This window comes from Carassius auratus, chromosome 26, assembly GCF_003368295.1.
Source record: "Carassius auratus strain Wakin chromosome 26, ASM336829v1, whole genome shotgun sequence".
Taxonomy (NCBI): domain Eukaryota; kingdom Metazoa; phylum Chordata; class Actinopteri; order Cypriniformes; family Cyprinidae; genus Carassius; species Carassius auratus.
The window spans coordinates 21,708,924-21,732,011 of record NC_039268.1 but is presented as its reverse complement, the minus strand read 5'-3'; the positions used below and the strand labels follow the sequence as shown (position 1 = coordinate 21,732,011).

The 23,088-nt window shown below is 33.2% G+C and overlaps 1 protein-coding gene across 1 annotated transcript in view; it reads right to left on the bottom strand.

Annotated features, from left to right (window-relative positions):
* Nucleotides 1-1,259: 1,259 nt before the first annotated feature.
* LOC113044635 (glypican-5) overlaps nucleotides 1,260-23,088 on the bottom strand; it is a 166,871-nt gene continuing 145,042 nt past the window's right edge. The window contains exon 8 of the mRNA XM_026204783.1: nucleotides 1,260-2,069. Within this exon, the coding sequence (XP_026060568.1) occupies nucleotides 1,927-2,069 (143 nt within the window). The 3' untranslated portion in view covers nucleotides 1,260-1,926. The remainder of the gene's footprint in view (nucleotides 2,070-23,088) is intronic.

Below are 23,088 nucleotides of genomic sequence, written 5' to 3'. Positions count from 1 at the left end.
CTAGTTGATTCAAGATGAAATGACATTAACCACATATTTTACTTCCATAATATGACATATTTCTGATATTTAATGAGAAATAATGATGAGCAGGACCTGATACGGTGCCTTATTTTGTCCACGTTTCTCAGTGGTCATGACTTTTGTTATAATGTACTGTTATTTGTTACTATTGCTGTACAACAGAATTGTGAGACAAACTCAGAATTGCAAGACAAGCTTATACTGAGACAAACAGATTTTCAATAGGTAAGAATGGAACTCACAATTCAAATCCCCCCAAACCGGAAGTTTACATATAACAATTCTGAATTTATTTCTCTTAATTCCAAATTTGCAAATCGCAAAAAATCTTAGAATTCTCACTTTTTTCAGTGTTTCTGCAGTTCAGTGTTTATATTACAAGAAAAATTATGAGAAATAAAAAGTCAGAATTGTAAAATTTTACCTCAGAATTGTGAGATAAAAGTCACAGTTAACTTTCCTCCTTTTTTGTTTTGTGGTGAAAAACGAGTTTCATAGAAAACACTAGGGCTGGGTTTTACACAAATTTTACGGTTCAATTCTCATTCAAAAGATTGCTCTATATATATATATATATATATATATATATATATATATATATATATATATATATATATATATATATATATATATATATATATATATAAGGTAGAACATGCCAAATTTTCTCAAAGAAAAAAGACCTCTCAACTAATGCTGTAAAATATACATTAGAGTCAGTTGGGACTACATTAATATAATATTGAAGGTGAAGAAAAGCCTTGTTTATATGACTTCCCGCACTTTGTAGATACTTGTTTGATGTTTAAATTTGGTCTTGGTGTTCCTAATTCTTTAATTGCCAATTTATCCTTATTGCTACGATGAATGAATGGTATTGCTTTCAATAACACGACAGAATTAATCTGCACTGAGGTAATGTTCGCCGTGATGTCGATCAAGTTCAGCTGAAAACTGAATTTGATTTGGGGCAGCTGACCCGTCTCTTTTTTTTGTTTTTTCATAGTTTACACATTCAATAGTTTACAGTGCAGTAAGTAATGTTAACTGATGCACTGTTTGAAAAAAAATATTATTAAATGCTGAAATTAGCATTAACCTTAAGAATGATTATTGTTGTTTAAGTATCACTCGCCTTTAGTTCATGTTTACTAATGCTAACAAATGAAACCTTACCATAAAATAATGCTATATTTAAAAAGTGATCATATTTTCCAGCATTCAACTTCATGTGGCAGATGTTTAGTTTCATTATCTGTTTAATGTCACTCTGTAACCAAGAATAAATACATAGTAACTCAAAAATTCTTTATACACTTTGTTAAGGTGCGTCATACGCCGTTTCAGATGAAAAGAAAAACAACAGTACATTTAAAAATGCTAAAAAAGGAGGTCATTTAGGTACATGGTACCGAGACGTATTCATAAAGCAGTATGTGACATCAGAAATATTGCATCATTTCTATAAAAAGAAAACATAAACAAAACAAACAAAAAAACGCTGATACGTGCAGTGCTTATTTCAGCTCACAACTATTTGAATATACATCATTAAAGAATTCAATTCATTTTTTTCTCTGAATGTGTTACTCTGAACCCTGTAGAAAAGACATTATTCAAGGCAGTAAAGTGTTGGCAGAATATTTAGTAGCCTGTTATATTTATGATAGAAACACTTTGTGATTAAAAAGGTTTTGAAAGGACAGTTTTTTTCTTATTTTTCACTCTCAGGCCATCTTCAGTTCTCATTGCATCAATTTTTACGATCAGTTTCCATTCAAGAACATCTCCTCGCTGGAATTTCACCCTCAATGTTTTAAAAGCTGGCACGTTTTCTTTTCTTTCTGAGAAACAGTGTGGAAAGCAGTCTTGAGACTGGGGTTTAGACCCAGTTGGCTGCTGTTACCCTGACAACAGCGCAAACGCACATATCGAGACCAGAGCCAGCGGGACGGTCTGTGCTCCTCTTGTGCCAGAATTCATCTGATCAAAGCCATTGCTTTGTGGGTGATGGTATCGGTGATTGTTGGTATTTTCCGGTGTCCCTGCAAGAGAAAAGAAAGAAAAATGTGAGTCGCTGCACCAGAGGTGAACTGATCAGATGGGTTTATTCAAAGCATGTGTTTTCAGTGTGATGAGGAATGAGGATAGCCAGATCAAAAACAACTCAACATCACTATCAAGTGTTCCTGGGAAGTTCCTACTTCTGAGTCGTGATGAAATAATCATGTTTTCAAAAACAAGTGCACATGACGAACTGCTAATGAAGAATAGCAATACAGCTAATCACAGAATAAAAATGTATTTGGTTTATGAGGCAACATAATTTGACCATCGTTTATTGTAAAAGTTGGCGTGTTTCCAAGACATCTGAAATATAGATGAGTTTGTTTCTTCATCAGGTTTGTAGAAATGTAGCATTCCATTACTTTGTCACCAATGGATCCTCTGCAGTGAATGGGTGCCGTCAGAATGAGAGTCCAAACAGCTGATTAAAACATCACAATAATCCACAACTAATCCACAGCACTCCAGTCCATCAGTTAACATCTTGAGAAGTGAAAAGATGTCTTTGTAAGAAACAAATCCATCAATACATAACATTAAACTGTTGCTTCAGGCTAACATTTGAGTCCATATCCATAACACATTTTCTCCAGTAAGAAAAGGCATTTAGTCTGAATCAAGAGAGAAATATGCACAGCTTAAGCACACTTCACAAGAGAAAACAATCCTAAACAATCCTAAACAAATGATTTTGCTGTGCAGACAACAGGAGATGGGCTTTTTCACTGAATAGAGGATAGAGGACTGACATTTTAGTTGGAAGCAATATGGTTAGAAGTTAAAAACATCTTAGTGATGGATTTTTTTTTTAGAAACACACAGGTTTTCACTTCACAAGACATTAACCGATGGACTGGAGTGGATTGGTTGTGGATTACTGTGATGTTTTCATCAGCTGTTTGGACTCTCATTCTGATGGCACCCATTCACTCCATTGTTGAGCAAATGATGGAATGCAAATCGGTACATATCCCCAAATCTGTTGCCATGAAGAATCAAACTCATCTACATCTCGAATGGCCTATGGGTGAGTAAATATTCAGCAATTTCCTTTTGGAGTGAATTATTCCTCTGAAATGCTGAATGCATGCATGCCCTAAATCTTAAAATTAGGGCTCAAATGTTTCCCAATTTAAATATAGACATTGTTGGCTTGCAAAGAATAATTAATAATCAAATTCCAACATTGCTTAAAGAAAACATCAGGCAACTGGTTAGTTGTGAGTTGAAACCATTTTTCAACAAAAAGGATGTGTATGTTTTCAACATGCATTCAGCGTTATCCATCTGAGCTTTAAAATCTCAATCAAATAGATGTACATAACTGTCACGTATATAACAAAGTACTCATGCATAGTTTCCCAGCGTTCCTGCCAGAGGAACTTCACCAGCCAAACATTTCAAGCGTCCCTCAGCAGGATCCTGCTCTCAACAAAACAGCTCTACATATTTCCTACCATTTTGTTTGGACGTTGCACATACTTTTTTAACCCCCGAAGAATCATTCAAGACAAGAACTGCTCACATTTCTTGGCATTAGACTGCTTGGGAATATTTATGTTTGAATTTGCTTGGCAAAACAGAATGCATTAATAACACAGTACGGAAGGGTCTATACACATTCAATGGAGTGAATGGACTTACAAAGGGAGCATACGGGGTGACCGAAAACCATTGTCTCACTCAAAGAGCCACAAATCATGGTTGAGCTTTTGTCAAATAAATCTGTGTGGACTAAAATTAAGCAGATATCGATTCTCTGCTCTGATGTCCCCAGACGGTCATTTTAAAGGGCTGATCAGAGACACACATGGGATATTTGGCAGCCCGCTGGTCCGACTCAAGACATCGATCCTCGTGCATCTTCAGAAGCGGCTCAACGAGAAGCGCTCGCATCCGATGGCAGTCGAGGCACAAATCCTGGAGCTCTTCAAAGTCCAGCACAGCTTAGAGAACACGCAGAGCAAACAAAGATGAACAGAACGGACTGAGCCTCTGATTCTGGCAGCTCTTCACACCAGAAGAACAAAAGCAGATATATTGTAGGATGTCTTTTTGTAAACCCACTATGACATCTGAAATCAATGACCTCACATGCTTATGTCGACTTTAAATATGCATTCTTTGTCATTTATGTTCATAAACAATCAATTCTACAACTCACCTCTCATTGAAAGTTAAGATTTAATAATTGTTCTTGCAAATTAACATTAATGTAAACGCCTTTAAAAATAAATAATATATTTATAAATAATATAATAAATAATATTATATTAAATAAATAAATATAAATAAATATTATAAATAAATAAATAAATGTGTGTGTATCAAGAAGTATATATATATATGGCTTTATCTTATATATTTATATATATTAAAAAAAAAAAAAATATATATATATATATATATATATATATATATATATATATATATATATATATATATATAATTATTATTATTATTATTATTATTATTATAATTATTATTATTATTTTTTTTATTTTATTTTTTTTTTATATATATAAATATATACTTAGATAAAGCCAGAATAGTAAATATTATACAATAATATGTAACAATACATTGCATACATACATGTGTATGCAACAATTCATGTAATATTCTACAAAGGGAGGAGAAGACTCATCTCATGTCAAGGGCTGTCTGTCCAATCAAACGTGGCGATATCTGAGCAAATGACTCTGTCACTCAGTTAAATCAGACAGATGTCAAGATGGACAGGGTGTGTGACATGCTCTTATCCTCAAAAACTGCACAAAGTCAAACACATACAATTACAGTTCCGCCTTGAGATGTCGCTTTATGTCCAACGCAAAACCAGAGCCACTTTAACAACACGTTTGGCTTGACGTCTAACAATTAAGATCACACAGATTCAAGCCAGTCTCTGCATTTGGTGCTCTGATGGAGCATGCGTGACTGTTGCACAGCTGCGTTGGTCATTACGAGTGCTGGCCTGATTCCTCTGTCCCTCCGGACCTGTGTCAGACAACATTAGGGAGAGGAAGACAAGAGTGATGACCCGTCTCCTCCCATGCATCCCTGCTTTCCTCCGTCTCAGCACAGCGGCGCAGGAAGAGCGAAGATTGGCAGGCGTAATCTGAGAGCTCCTGCTGATTACTTTCTGGACACGGACAGAATGCATATCAGACCGAGAGCAAAGACAAACGCGCTCAGGATGAGGCCAGAGAAGCCAATAACGACAAATGCATCTCAGTGCATGGTTAAAGGCCACAATCAATATCTTTCCAATTACAATTTAGCTCTTTAGAGTCTAAAGGAATGGTCCATGTGATCGCTTTTAATCAACCATTAATCAATTAAAGTAAAATGAACGTTTGTCCACCATAAACGTACAACATGCATGTTTTGAAGACACATTGGGCCACAGTGCACTTTGAGACCTGCTTTGAAAATTGCAAAGTGATGTTTGCATGAGAAAATCTTAGTATTTAAAGTGCAAAACATGACTTTGCAGTTGGATTAGCTAAACTATTACATTATTAAAATTTAATAACTGCAACAACATGCCAAAACAACTTTTTATAATTAATTGTTAATATTAATCATGTTTACAATTATTAATAATGATTAAATATATTAAGATGAACTATTATAAATAATACAAACAAATTATTATTAAATACAATTATTAATAATATCATATTATTTAATTATAACACAGCAACAAAAACACAGCAACATTTATTAATTATTATCAATACTAAATAATTATAAAAAGAACAGCAACACTTTTTTGTGATTACTAACATCAAATAATTATTAAATAATCATTATTATAAGTATTATTAATACAAAATAATTCTGAATAAGAATATAAAATGAAACCAACAAAAAACATGATAATGATTAATTATTAATAAAAAAGTACAATGCTTACTTATTAAACATTATTTACATTGTATATAAGTTATTATATTTAATACATTTTATTTAAAACATATTGCATTTGAAATTAATTATGAATATTAAGAAATACAGAAATAAATACTAATCCAATACTAATTCTAGTCAATTTTCCCATGTGATATTCACTTTAAACATGTCTTAAAAAGTGGTAAATGACCAGAAACAAATGTAGCATTTGAGAAACTATGAGCATGTTAGCAAACAGAGGAGTTTAGCTGTGCATCTGTAGCGATACAGTCATCTCTTTGTATAGTTAGACAGTGAACCTGATGTCCTTTTTGTCCGAGCTGATTCTCTCCAGCCTCTTAAGGGACAGAAATGCAAAAACACGTGTCGGTGTCGGCCTAAACAAATGCCATAAAACGAGCATTAGCGCCAGAAGAGGCTCAGATAATGCAGCAAAGACAAAGTTGGAGGCTGATGTAAAATCAATGCAAGTTAAATCTCTCGGACCTCAGAGAACAATGATCAATAACACAAGCACCGGGAAGAAAAAGAGCAGAATAAAGAGGCAGTCGTGGGTGGGGACGCAGGAAGTGAGCTGTGTCTTACTCTGCATGCCAATTCTTAAACGCAGAGAAACATGCATGCAAACCTTTAAATATGCAAAAAGTTTACAATAAGTTTAAATATGCAAATGCATTAACGCACTCAAGTTTGTCATCTCACAAGTTTTTTTTACTGGATTCACACATGCTTAACCGTTCACAAATGTCATCTCAAAGCAACACGTCCAGCAGTTTCGTGGGGTGCAATGTAAACGTTTCCAGCACTGCAACTATAATCCCAAGAACTTCTTTGTTGATGATGAATTTATTCATATGTTCTCCATTAAATAACATGCCAGGAATGCATTCAGTGTGAAATGCAGAACAAACCGGAAAGAAACTCCACAACTGTGAACATTTAGATACGCAGGAATAATTGAGCCAAACAAACAAAACACAAACAGCATAACCCTTCCAGAAATCATGCTCCATAGTCGAGAGAGAAATCACTACGGCTGTGATGACATCCAGATTCATGTTAACAAAGTTTAAAATGCAATTGTATGTCCATTTATATATATATATATATATATATATATATATATATATATATATATATATATATATATATATATACACACACACACACACACACACACACAGTATATACATAATTATTTAATATCAACGGCAACAACCATAACTATTTTATTATGAAATTACTCTTATTGTTAAAACTAAATATTTAGTATGTAATATAATTATTAATGAATAATTAATGAATATGACATGCGAAAATCATACATTAATTTATGTAATAATTATTTCGTATTTATTAATAATAATCCATTTTAATCTAGATTAATTTCAAGATCACAGTGAGAATAATCTAGATAAAAAAAAAATAATCTATGCCCACCATTAATATATATATATATATATATATATATATATATATATATATATATATATATATATATATATATATATATATATATATATCCAAGTCATCGTATGTCCCTGTATTATTTTTTCGACAATAAAAAAAATGTAAAACTGATGTCGCAATAACAAACAAAACAAAAGAATATTTATTTATTTATTTAGAACCTATATATAAAGCTGTGAAGAATTTGATCTACAACGAAAACCACTGAAAATATAATATATATATGCATATATATATATATATATATATATATATATATATATATATATATATATATATATATATACAATATATTATACAGTATATAAAAACGATCATCTTTAACTCTCTATAACTCTATAACTTTATTTTATTAATTATTTATTTATTAATAAACCCTTTAATAAACCTGTTTTATATTTTATCTACAATGAAAGCCATTGAAAACTCGTAAAACACAAATAAAAACTTTGACTCCTTTTTGCACCGATTCACACATAGTTTGAGTGACAGCTATATGTCACAAAGAGTGAAGTGGCACATGTACTAAACTCATCAACCTTCAGCTTTTCACCCTGAATAGTGTTCGGTTGCTTTTGTGCTGGCGTCTGAATGGAAGCGCTGTGAGAGTTTCTCTTTATTTGCTGATTCCACTGACCTTAAGAGAACAGCAGTGCTGGTTCCCAAAGCCCAATCCCAGCATCGCACTACCATCTGTTGACTTTACTGAAGAAAATAAAAAAAATGAGGAAAACCGTTGCCTTAAATCTTAAAAGTATTTAAACTGCATAATGAAATACATAAATTACACTGACAAATAACAGTTTGAAAATGTGTTGTTTACTTTTTATTTTAAGTTGGACTTAAATGTATTAAATGGTGATTACTTTATAGTGTGATTATACTTAATTAATATTAACAAAGTATCTACTTAGTTAAATTGAGGAAACCCGTTACCTTGAATTTTTTTTTAAACGTGTAATTACAATTCACTTTTTACTGATTTTATCTTATTTTATTAATTTCTTTAAAGTTGAAAATTGTAGGTTAATACTAATACCATTCTCGAAAGTACAAAAACTGTTACAATCGTTAATATATTTTTCATGCACAGAAAGTGCCGTTTTCTAAGTTTTATCCATACTCCAGTATACCGCAGAGAAGAGCTCAGTTATACATCTATTAATTAGAAAATATGTAACGAGCTTAAATATTTACCATCAATCAAATCAGCTGCTAGAAAACAACAAGCCAACCTATATTCAGCGGACTGAGGCTTGTTAATGAAGACAGGAAACAAGAGGAGAGACAGAATGAGAGAGGAAGAGCGGAGCAGTGGAGCACTGCAGGAGGGAGTGGAGATGAAGCCTCCTGAGAGCCTCCTGAGAGCCCACTCCACGGCCCCCAGTCCCCGCTCTATTCATTCACACCGCCTCGACTCGCCTCGCCTCGCCTCACCTCGGTCGAGTATCACGGCACACCGATGCGCTCTGCTCTGTGTTCTGTGTGTGCTGTGACTCTGTTCCCTCTGCTGCAGAGCGTTTACTCTAACGGGAGTGCACAGAGGTTCAATGGACAGCTACTTTCCACTTGTAGCTGTTCCTTAAACTCTACATAAAAACAACTATTAATACTGTCAGTCTTAAACATAAAAAAAAGGCTTAAAACGAGAATAAAAAATAAAGCTTAAAAATTAGAAAAATAATATATGTACAAAAATGTGGAAAACTAAAATAAAAATGAGGTAAAATGCATTCATCAAAATATTAAAAACAATTAACATAATAGGAAAAATACAATCACTGAAGATAATATATATATATAACAAATAAAACAATAAAACTAACAAAAGCACATTACAAAATTAACACATTTGGTGTATTACTAAAAACAAAATAAGAAATAAGAAATAGAAGTTGAAATAATACAATAACTAAAAATAAAATACGGTAATCTCAAATAGCATTATTAATAATAAAAAGCATTTTAAAAATAATTACATATATATATATATATATATATATATATATAAACTGACAAGCAAATTTAAGACTTACTAAAACTTAAAATTACAAAAAATCCAAAGGAAAAAAATAAAAGTTATTTTAAAACATTATAAAACTATTATATTATAAAAAGAACACTAAAATAACAATGAAAAAACATGATTTATCAACTTGCCCCGCCTCCAAAAATTTGAAAACTAATTCTTCCTCTACTACTTTTTATCATCTAGCCATTTCCATTAAAATCACATCAAAAAACATGACAAACACAGGAAATATGATATGTTTCATACTTAGATTAATTAGAAAGTAATTTCCTGCATTATTTCCTTTGTCAAAATTATTCCATATCCAGAGTCCAGAATCCACAGTCTAGGCAAAACTTTCTCATTAACCGTGTTGTTCATGTGTACAATATACCTATAATCAAACACACCTGATAAAACATTTCCTATATGATTCCATATTAATGCATACAGTATGTATCCAAACTAAAACACTTAAACTGTCACTTACTGTCAAAACGAGATCAAACTGACAGTTTCTCAGTCTATCAGCTGACAGCTAATGCTTTCCACTTGTGGCCATTTTTAAACTCATCATAAACTCATCCTCTTATCACCTGTATAACATCGCAGTAAAAACAACAGATTCTTTTTTGGTAATTGTAACACATCTGCTGTTCACACTTACAGCAGCCTTCCTTCTTTTTACCATATCGCCAGCCTTCACACATTAGCACAACAAGGCCGTTAAAACAAAAGTGATGACATTTGGACGAAATTATCGTTAAACAACTGTCACAGAAATATATTGACACAATTAAAGAATCTCAAACTGTTCAATAAATATTTTGACTAATTTCTTAAGTGCTTTTGTTTCAGCAGCTGTCTAAAGACTTTGACACGATGGGAAAAATAGCATTAAATTGGCATATTTAAAAAAAAAGTCATTAATTTAAATTAAATAAATATCATATGAAAATGTAAAATATAGAAAATAAATGAATACATAAATCTAAAACTGAAAGGAAAAGTGAAATGTTGGTTTGGTAACTAACTAAAATAAAATAAGTCTAAGCAGTAAAATTACAAAAAAAAAAAAAAATGCAAGAATATTTTAGAATATATATTTTTATAAATGTAGAAATAAAAAAAACACATGTAACAACATAATACAGACAAAATATATCAATACAAGTTACAAAAATGACTAAAACTGAAAATGTAAAAACTGAAACCTCACAAGATAAAAATAAAAGCTAACTCAAAATATTAATAATTTGTGCATAAATACTAAAATAATAAAATTATTTAATGAAAATTCAATTAAATAACTTGCTCCGCCTCCAGGAACGACATCACTTAACCCTCCCTCCTTCCTTATTTTATCTACAAATTTCCTAATATATAAAATCATGCAAAGAATCATTAAAAATCTACATTACATAAGCAAAATGGAAAGAGTTTCCTATTTTAAATAATTATAAATAATAATTTCATAATTATTCCATGTCGAGTAAACAGTTTGGGCAATATTTTTTCATTAACCGGCTTGTTCATGTGCAAGAAATCCCTACGAAAATACACAACGGCTAAAACATTTCCTATATGAATCCATGTTTTTCATGTTAATGCCTCTGTTTCCACGTTTAAACTGCCTGCATAAATATATTATGAAGACCGGATGAATGAATGATGCAACTGCAATGCAACACTAGGCGTTCACACTGTATGGAAGCGCCTATATTTGCCGTTGATGATGCGGTCAGTCACTAGCATGTTTCCAGGTACACTCATGTCAAGTTTAAGCAGCAAAACGAAGGCAAATCACAGAATATTGATATTCCAAATATGATCTCTGCACTTTCTGTGACACAATCTGTCACAGGAGCCACATCAGGGCCACAGCGTCATTAGCAATATGGCTTTCTGCTGTTCGGGAAGTAAAGTAGGCAAGAGCTTTTCCCCAAAAAACAACAACAACAGTGCAGACTGAATAAATACCTGGCTGCAACACGCTTTTATTCAGGCGATGCAGAGGCCAGAGACGTGACACACATCCTGCTCCATTACATCACTGTCAATCACACAGCTACTCCTGACCTTGCTGATGAATATGAGAAAAATGAGTGAACTTCCAGCGTTTGATAGATGATTGAAGGCACACATCATTCATGCGCTCCTCCACTCGTGCCAGTGCAGTTTAACACGGGCCGCTCTGAAAGGCTGTGTCCCCCTGGAACGATATTAGACGAGACCTGCTGCTTGGAAATTGGACAATCTTAGAAATTATAGATAGTCAGCCAGTCACGCTGGACATCAGAGCAAGAGTGACTTTTATGAGTCGACTTAAGTGATGCACAATTACAGCTAATGACTACAAACACAACATGGCCTGCAAAGATATTACTTACAACATGACGCATTTAAGTAGTTTGAGTGGCGATAAAACCAACACGTTAGCTGATTTGACTTTTTCACTTCTCAACAAAGACAAAAAAAGAAAAGCAAATGATTTGCAGTAGGTATGGGCTTCACTCAAGCAGCCGCAGTGCATGCTGGGTAATGCAGTCTTAGCTAAGTGTGTCACCTGCATGTTTAAAGGAATGTATTTTAATACATTTGAAAATATTTTTTTAAACAAAAAAGTAGATTTTACCAATAATAAATTATATTATTTATATAAAATATTATTTATTGGATCATATTTAATAAACAACAACAGCCATCATAATAGTTGCTAGACCATTCAGTCAAAAGTACAAAAGCAGCTCTATAATATACAGCATTGAAGTTACATAAACATGATGAGATTCTGCCAAAACTATTTGCTCTGGAACAAATAATAGATTATTGAGACAAAAGTCTACCCGTTATATTTACTCAAAATGAAATGTATCTCATATTTATAGTGTTCCTATAGCTCAACTGGTAGAGCAGTGCGTTGTCAAGCGCAAAGTTGTGGGTTCGATTCCCCGGGAACACATGATAGGTAAAAATGTATAGCCTGAATGCACTGTAAGTCGCTTTGGATAAAAGCATCTGCTAAATGCATAAATGTAATTTAAATTGAAATGTTTAACAACTATAGAGACATCACAGTCAGTGGCGGATTTATGAGCGCTGATGCTCTAGAGCTCGCGTCTGCGTAAACATTGATGCAAATTTTCAAACAGACGTTATCTTAATTAACAAATGGCATATTTGAAGTCCATGCAAGTTCATTCTGGCCTCAAATGCTTTTAAAACTACATTCTGTGACACAAAACAGTATAATTGTACGCGGAGTGATACTAACGGTGGAACGGCTATAGGAGTTCTGTTGCAATCTAATATCGTCACTCTTATCAGCTAATCAGATTCGAGGACCAGAAAGAGGTGTTCACATACTATCACAGATGAAATGAATAAAATACAATATTTGTCAAATACAGCACCATCTGTCAGTAATAAAGTTTAACATGAACATAAACAGTACTATTTAAATACCAATAAAGTAGGGGTATTAATGCTTTTATCAGTGTTCTTTGATAAACGTGACTAAATATAACATTGCAACTACAGTAAAAAGCTGTTCTCAGCATGTAGAGCATGAATTGATTGTCATGCATATTTGATGCATCATATACAGGTTTGTTTCTTCCAGAATGTGAAACACAGATTTGTGAGCATTATTGGAACTGAGGATGTTAGAATAAATCCGAATCAAATGTGATCGCTGTCATGCGGTAGATCTGGTCAATCGTGAAACAGTCAGTGTCATCATCAGAGCTGTTGCAGCCGCTTTATGCTGCTGAAAGTGAACATTCTGGAAGAAACAAATCTGTATTTGATGCATCAAATGTGCATGACAATCAACACATGCTCTACAGTCAAATGCTGAGAACACAAATCAAATCAAACATTCAACAAACAGGATTTTCAATGCATTCATGTTTTTAGGACATCAGATACCAGCTCTGAAGAAAAGGTTTCCCCAACGGAAACTGCAACATCTAAGTGCACTCATCTCTTAAATGCAATCATTCTGACATGACTTGAAGTGTCATGGGGGTCTAAAAGCCCGACAGCAGGAAAAAGCAGATCTGAAAGGCTCCGCGTTCGAAGGCCACGCTAAAAACAAGGACCTTCAAAGGTTCTGACCCTCCAAAAGTGGAGAAGAGCGGGAAGGATGAGTGGCAGAGGAAAGCAGAGACGTTGCATCTTTCATGAGATGTGCTTCCTGGCAGAAGTAATCCAGGTCAAACCAGATTGACTTCCCGTGATACCGGCGCTGGCAACCCCTCCTAATCAAAAATCAGATCTGCGCTCCCAGCGCTCTCGTTCAGATGAACTCAATACAAAGGAACATCGCATTCATTTGTTGGAATAAAAACACCTGTGCACGTATCTAATGAATTGCTATTTCACTTTTTTCTACACGCCAACAGAATCGAAAGGATTTTTCTTTTTTTTCTTTTTTACACCTGTGGTTTGCTCTAGAAATTCTAGCTTTTCCTGCATTTAATTGTATTAGTTAAAATGCTGGACATTTAAAAGCATGTCTACACAATCATTTGTACATTTATTTAATGTTAATAAATAATAATAATAATAATAATAATAATAATAATAATAATAATTTAGAGACCTATGAAATTGGTTTATTTTTACCAATTGCAGTCATTTTAAATCAAGCAACAAAGAACTGCTATTTAAAGTTTATTAAACATTTATTTAAATTACATTATGAAAACAGTTTCATATATATATATTTTTACCAGATTCTGTTTTATTTTTATATTTTTTATTTAAAAGCATGTTTAAAACAATTTAATATTTTGTAATAAAATGAAATTTTTTGGCAAACATAGTACTGCACAACTTTGAGAAATAAATCTGACTGTGTTTGCGTTCTCTCCATCTTGGACATGATGAAGCCTCTAACTATACACAAAGTAAATCTAAGTATCTCTCAGCACAGAGCCTGAGAAACACACATGAGAAACATGAAACATCTTATAAAAGTGCAACTCACAACAAAATTTCTGCACTTCTGTGAGTATTTCATACCGGACTGATCTCTGAACTTCAGACGAGCAAGACACTACTTTGTTCTTCTAAGACTTTCAAGATGGTGAAACATGAAGCAAAAACTGACTACAAGCACAGCTACATGATTACTATTACAAACCCAGTGTGCACTAGAGTGAAAAATGAAATTCTGTCATCATTTCTCAACCTCAAGTTGGTTCTGTATTGCATCTCTTTCTTCTGAAGGTATTTTGTTGAGAATGTTGATGTCCAAAAAAATATGTTTGTTTAGAAAGTATGAAACAGTGTATTTTAGTATCATTTTTGTGTCATTGAGGATATTATTATATTTTCCATTTTAATTTTAGTTAAAATTTGATCAATTGTGTTGCATTTCAGTAATTTTAGAAGTTGTTTTACTTTATTTGTCAATTCTGATTACAGTTTTAGTTTGAGCTATTTTAGTCCATCAAGTTCATGATAAATGATGACTTGACAACTACTGAAAAAAAGAAATGTTATAATATTTAATTTGATTTCACTTAACATTCATTACTTCTTTTATATATATATATATATATATATATATATATATATATATATATATATATATATATATATATATATATATATATATATATATATATAGATAGATAGATAGATAGATAGATAGATAGATAGATATATATATATATATATATATATATATATATAGATAGATAGATAGATAGATAGATAGATATATATAGATATATGTATGTATGTAAGTATAATAACCCTGTATTTGGGACAGCATCTTAATTTTTATGCATTTAATTATTCTTATTTCTTGATTTCGATACCTTCATGATGCTTACAGCTCATCCAAACTTCTTACAAAGCGGCACAAAGTTGAGCAAACATGTCCAGTACAGTTTTAACACTTCATTACAGTCTTTTCTGGTCTCACATCAAAAGTGAACGTGGTTCTACCCCAAAAGATATTCATCAGCTCATTAGCATATCAGCCTCAGTGGGATGTTTTTGCCTAAAATCACATTTGCATAATGAATTAAGGTTCTCCCATTTACTCTGTTCTTTTTCTTGTTAACCTCTCATTAACCTTTTTGTTAACAGTCTTGGCACTCAGATCATGCTGAGACTTGTCCCAAATCCATCAAACAACAGGGCAGGTTTCTTACTCGCCTCATTAGGCTGAAAAGCAACGACATAACTATTAAAGTTCAGTATAATGTACTCTGGACTGATGGGAAACTGTTGGGTAAAACTGACCCGAAGGCCTGTATTTATTTTCTCAAAATCCGTGCAGAAAACCTTTGGTCTTTAGGAAAGCGCTCCATCAAGCATCAAAACATAAACAGCTATAGTGCCACAGATCTCAGCGATAATTTATTGGGTTTCAATGAACGCAAGCCACTTCTACACCTAACGCTTTGCAGTTCCAGCAAAGTTATATTTTGTGCGAGAAACGGTGTCATTTTTTATTTACTAGAAACTGATTTATTTATCTTCTCTCACTGAGCAGTCTCTCATCCTCGCTCCATCTCCAGCAACAGTAAAATATCAAAAGCCTGCGATTCTGTTTCATCCTCGTAAGTCACAAAGTTGTGAATTTTAATGACGGCCAATTTCCAGGCTGCCTTGTCCGTAATGAACCCATCAGACGGTGGGCCGTAAATGCTCTCCGCTGGGTTATTTTAAAAGAAACAAACAGGACGCTTGTGCAAACAGCTAAAAGCAACTAAATACGGTCTAGCTCATCTATTTCAATCCACTTTAGCCTTCAGCTCAGAATATGATTGGCTGAAATGAATGTTTCATATTGTCTCTGCTGCTTTCTGAACACTTATTTAAAGTCATGAAAAGATGAAAGAAATGTATGATTTACAGAAAAGTTTAGAAAGTCCTTAGGCACACAACGATACGCAGTCTTTATTTATACATATTTACAACACACACACACACACACAGGTTTTTACCTGTATTTTGCATTGCACAATGCATTGAGTTGTGTTTCGGGGTTAAATGTAAATAAATAATATAGCAGCTATATGCAATTAATTTTATTTATAAATAATATATATATATATATATATATATATATATATATATATATATATATATATATATATATATATATATATATACATATATACATATATATATATATATATATATATATATATATATATATATATATATATATATATATATATATATATATATATACACTGTATCTTCAAGCTGTGCAACTATCTACCGGTTGACACATTTCTACCATCACATTTCATCCCACCCAGTCTGAAGAGCCTCTCTCACACACACCATCATACATTACTCTCACACTCTTAGAAACCCTCTTGACATTTTTGTTTACACGTGCTTCTTTTCAGGGTCCGCAGACGGTTTTTCGAGAGCTTGTAAACTGAAAATCCAGGAGGCCATGTTCCTGATAGCTGCCAGAGCTCTGCCTGTTATAAATAGTTGAGCCTCATCTTCATGTAGCGCTGCCCTACAAGAGGGAATTTCAGAAGCACATAATTTGATTCATGACATTCCTTGAGAGGCCATTTATGGTGTGAGAAAGGTACGGGCCGGACCCGAGAGCTCTCGCTTTGAAGTCTGCGCAGATAGCAAATGAATTCCATATGATACAAAATCCATCCCATGCCCTCAAGTCTGACCATATCAGGCCATGAGTGCCAGAACAAGAAGCGCTGAGAGCTTATTATCCAGCAGAACTAGTGTTAAAACCAGGAGAGTGCAGCACGGAGTAACAGTGAATAAAAGAGTTAGTGCTACAGATTCGAAAGAATAATCCGAGACACATCTGGAGACATACATGTAAGTAACTACCAACCTAGCATGGTAGCATTTACATTCATTCATTTAGCAGATGCTTTTAGCCAAAAGCGACTTACAAATGAGGACAGTGGAAGCGATCAAAATCAACAAAAGAGCAATGATATACAATTGCCATAAAAAGTCTCAGTTAGCTTAACACAGTACACGTAGCAAGGGATTAAAAAAAAAAAAAAAAAAAAAAATTCCACCAGGAGGGAACATTTAATTTAAAAGTGCGTAAAAGTGACTTTGTGCTTCTTTGGGATGAACAATCAAGCGACGTTCACTTGGAGTACGCAAGCTTCTTGAGGGCATATTAGTCTGAAGTAATGAATTAAGGTAAATGGGTGCAGAGTGGTGGTTTAGCATTCAAGCATTAATGCGTTGAATTTTATGCGAGCAGCTATTGGTAGCCAGTGCACATTGATAAACAGAGTTGTGATGTGCATTATTTTTGGCTCATTAAACCTTTATATTGCTGTTGTGTTCTGGATTAATTGTACATTTTAGATAGAACTGTTTGGAAGACCTGCCAAGAGAGCATTGCAATAGTCCAGTCTGGACAGAACAAGAGCATGAACAAGGAGTTGTGAAGCATGTTCCAAAAGTAAGGGCCTGATCTTCTTGATGTTGAATTAAGAAAATCTGCAGGACCGGACAGTTTTAGCAATGTGGTTTGAGAAAGTCAGCTGATCATCAATCATAACTCCAAGATTCCAAGGTGAAATTGTGATTAAATTATGGATTTTCTGGAACTACAAGCAGTTCTGTCTTGGCAAGGTTGAGTTGAAGGTGATGGTCCATCATCTAGCAAGAAATGTCCGTTAGACAAGCTGAGATGCGAACAGCTACCATTGGATCATCAGGATGGAATGATAGGTAGAGTTGTGTGTCATCAGCATAGCAGTGGTATGAAAAGTCATGTTTCTGAATGACAGAGTCTAGTGATGCAATGTAGACAGAGAAGAGAAGTGGTCCAAAAACTGAGCCCTGAGGCACCCCAGTAGTTAGATGTTGCGACTTGGACACCTCACCTCTCCAAGATACTTTGAAAAACCTGTCTGATAGGTAAGACTCACTGGAGTGTGGTTCCTGAGATGCCCTTTGCCAGTAGAGTTGACAGGAGGAGCTGGGGGCAAACCCCGTCAAAAGCAGCGGACAGATAAAGCAGGATAAGTATTGAGGATTTGTAATCCGCTCTTGCCAGTCTTAGGGCTTCAACAACTGAGATCAAGGCTCGGTTGAATGTTCACTTCCGAACCCAGTTTGGTTGCTGTCAAGGAGGTTGTTCTGTGTGAGAAAGGCAGAGACTTTAACTTAATTCATTTAGACTTTTATCTTTGATTTAACTTAACTGAGTTGTTTGTAACCAATGCACTTTTAATTACATAAATGTGATTAAAGTTTATATTAATTTCAGTAAATGTAACTTTGGTTTGCTTTAATTTTAGTACTTTAGATAGGTTTGCTTCTATATATATATATATATATATATATATATATATATATATATACATATATATATATATATATATATATACATATATATATATATATATATATAACACACATTAAATAGATTAAAATATTTTTTGTTAAATAATGTTTCAGCAACAACTGAATTTGCTATATAAATTATATCATATACTTAAAAATAATCAGAAATAGTTTTATTTGGTTTAATTATATTTGATGCATACAAACCAGAAGTATTATATACAAATATAACATGCTTTATGTTTTAAAAATGAACATAAATGTTTGACTGTATTCTAATCATTTGTAAAAATATATGATATATTTCCCTATAAAAAGACATACTAACCTTTTTAACACTTAGTTTGTCTCTGAATGCTAAACTGACTGCAAATATTTGGCATCTAAATCAGTATTTTTGCTTTTAAAACTGTAGAATGTTTAATATTAATGCATTCAGTGCCTTTTTTAACAAAATAACACACAAATCAAAGATGTTTTTCACAAGCAAAGGACCGAACTGAATAAACAGACTGCTATTTATTTTTAATATATTTTTTAGTAAATAAAAATTTCACCACCGCTGACACCAAAAACTGCATCTAGTGGAACTCCATCGTGATCTGGGTTTCATTTCTGATCTATTAGGAGAACAGAAGAATGAAATCCTCTCTTTTACTCTTTTTTACTCTCTTTCACCCTGTGCCTGATTAAAGACGGAAAAAATGAGACAAAGAGAGAGAAAATCCTTTCTGTCCCTGCTATAAAAAGAGCACAGATCAAGGAAATCTGCTGCATTATTCGACTGAATCAAAGAAAAGGAACACAGGCCTGTGTTTGGGAGAATACACAGGAATAGGTCTGTAAAGAAAAGTGAAAAAAGACATGTTGTATGGTAACCGGGTCGCAAAAGAAAAGATTCAGAAATCTAGACACCATTAGAGAGATGAGCAACACATGTCCTGTTTGGTATTTAAGCAGCCACAGTCCTTCAAGAAATCCTTCAGAATTGCATTCTTTAAGAATAAAAACTTCTTTAAGGAGCAAACAATATTGTTGAAATCATCACGCAATGTTCAGAAGCAATTGAGAGAGATGTGTGAAGTCATCCTGACATAAACAACCAGGAAAACAGAGACATTATGAAGGAAAATAGTTTGCTCTATATGCACCTGCTCTTCGTGTTCCTCTGCCATTATTATGACGCAAAACGATTGCCAAAACTTATAAATCAACTTGTATGTTCAACAATAGATAGTTATAGATGTTACAACAACATCAGCAGGTTAAATAAAGGGATAGTTAACCAAAAAATTACATTCTGTCATGATTATTCACTCTTAAGTTGTTTCAAACACAATTTAAATATTTATTCAATTATTTTACTAAAGTTTTTTTGTTATTGTTTTAGATTATTATTTTGTTTTGTTTTTTCAATTCTCCACCTGAATTGTATTTTGGATGGCCTTTTGGATGTTCACACCTTTATGCATTGCTTTTAAATTTTAGCAATCAAAATGCATGTTTAATTAATTGATTTCATTAAACATGAACAATTTAATAATGCATTAAATCAATTATAATAAATACATTTCAATAATAGGGCCCTATGAAGTTTTTTTTTTTCTTCCAGAATTTTTTTCATTTGAAAATTAAATATACTTTAAAAGTTCATTTCTGTGATTTTTTTTTCCATTGCATAGGGTTTTTTCTAAAGTAATTTTTGTTTTTGCATCCTATTATTTGGACTTTCTGCAGCCCGCCTCATGATGCTTGGAAAGCTGAAACTGTCAGCTGAAACATGCTGCTAATTGGAAGCTACTCAAACGTGACTTATTACAGTGTTTAGTAACTAAAGTAAAAATCTTTTTTTCTAGTGGCATGTCAGTAAATTCCGGTTTCTTCAAGCATAAAACCCAAACAGCACGGAAAAAGTGAATGTCCTGTCTCGGATGCAGGGACACGAGACGGCGGGGCAGATGGCAGCGGGTTGACGAGACCACTTAGGTGCAAAGCTATGTTAGACCACGATGCTTTCATTTACCAAACCAGCACAAGCGAGAAGGTGCCATGAAATGAGCTTCGGGAGGCTGGCTTTGTGATGTTTAATTAATGCAGCACTGTCAAGCTCATTTCTCTGCTAGTCTCATTCAGTATTGATGAACGTGCGACGCATTTGCTTATGCAATGCACACATATGCATACGGTTAAAAAGACCAAATGCCTTTTAAAGGGTAAACATACCTCAAGATGCAATTTTAGCATTGAAGCGTGACTAATGAGGGGCTGTAATCTTTACATCTGACGTTGAACATCTCTCCATATAGAAAAACCAACAACAGCCTTGATTATTTGCGATCTGTGAGTGGTAAAAAGTTCAGACTATTTCAAATATTTATAAATGGGAATGTTTTACAAGATAAACACTTCTGTGTAAAGATTTGTCTGTGTGTTGGTCATGGACTGGACTGGACGAGTGCTTCACCATCTGGTCTAAGTCATCTCCGGGGACTTCTGGAAGTCTCCGTGATCAGTTTGTGTGGATTACAGAACGCACTAGTCATGATTACAAGGGCCTGGTCCTGTAGACACACTGAGAAGCATTAAAACTGCTGCTAATAGACTAAACAGAGCACAAGGACAGCACTTGTGTCCAACACCGCTCTAATATTTGCTCAGCGCTGGCCTGCTAATGTAAGTCCAGCACGGGACAATATCGGATCTGTACACTCTATGCAGATTCATTCCAGCTCACAGCAGAAAATGCCAAAATATCCTGAAGGAATTTGGAAAATGTATTCACAACATAATAACAAGAAATATAAAAATAACAAATGCATTAAATGTATGCATGAATAAAAACACCAATAAGTGCATGCAATAAATCCGATGTTTAATATATATATATATATATATATATATATATATATATATATATATATATATATATATATATATATAAAGAGAGAGAGAGAGAGAGAGAGAGCCACGCTACAATAATATACATTGAGATAATAATAAAGTCTTGTGTTTGCTTTTTCATTTCATTTTTTTCAGATTCATTCCTTCTCAAAAAAAAAAAAAAAAAATCACAAATACAATTCTGAAACTAAAATGTTATACAATAAGAATCCAACCAAATATCAAAAATACAAACTTTTTGAAAACATATTCAGAATATTAATATGTATTAAGCTGCACTACATACTGCAATATAACATACTTTTATGTGAAAGTTTTAAGTTTAATTCAAGTTTAAGTTTATTTTTGCCATTATCATGATTATTTAATTAATTAATTAATTATTTTGTGTTGTTGACTTTTGTTGTTGATAGTTTTATTCTCTAATTGTTCAACTTTATTTTTACTTATTAGTAACTAGATCAAAATGGAGAATGTTGCCTTGGAAATTAGATGAAATAAAATAAATGTAAGTCTATTTATACCGTATTTGACTTTATTGCAGTTGATATTATCATATTTTTATGCTAATATAATGGAGTCCAATTGTTTGATTTTCACTTTTTGCAGATTCAGTACTGCTCATAGGAAAAAAAAAGTGAACCTTTGTTAAACATTACATAAACGTTACATATACATAGAAATGTTAACTTTTTGCAGATTCAAACCTGTTTCATCAAGACAAGAATGAGATTGGATAGAGACTTTATGCACAAAAAAGTGGAAAAGCCCCAAATAAGTACATGCATAAATAAATCCAGCCTCTAAATTCAGATCAATAGGCATTACCAAAGAACCTAGTTATCCTCTCCATCTCTTACAGTCGCGCGGGTCGCTAGTGACGAATCACAATCACATCTTAACAGGCTGGCATGTATATACCTGCAGACGATCGATGTGCGAGCGAGCATCAGTGAATGGCACCTTTAATCTGGAGCTCAGTGAAGTCAATAGGATTGGGTGAAGCTGTAGTGATTAAGTGATGGTCTGGCCACTGATCCAGCCTCCTCTGAAGAGAACCAGAGCCTGTTCAATCTGTCACAGATCCAAAGCATCCCATACATCCCAGTAAATCTGCTTCTGTTCAGTGGGGTACACTTCAAATGGCACCAGTGTGAAGTTCAGGAGGGGAGTTCATACTGTACTGTATCAGTATATAATCAAAGGCTATTATATTATTATTATTATTATTCATACTGTACTCTATCAGTATATAATCTTAATATTTTAGAAGGCTATTATATTATAATAATTATTATTATTATTATTATAAAACATTAACATTTAATACATATCTTGTTAAACTACACATATAAATAATATAATAA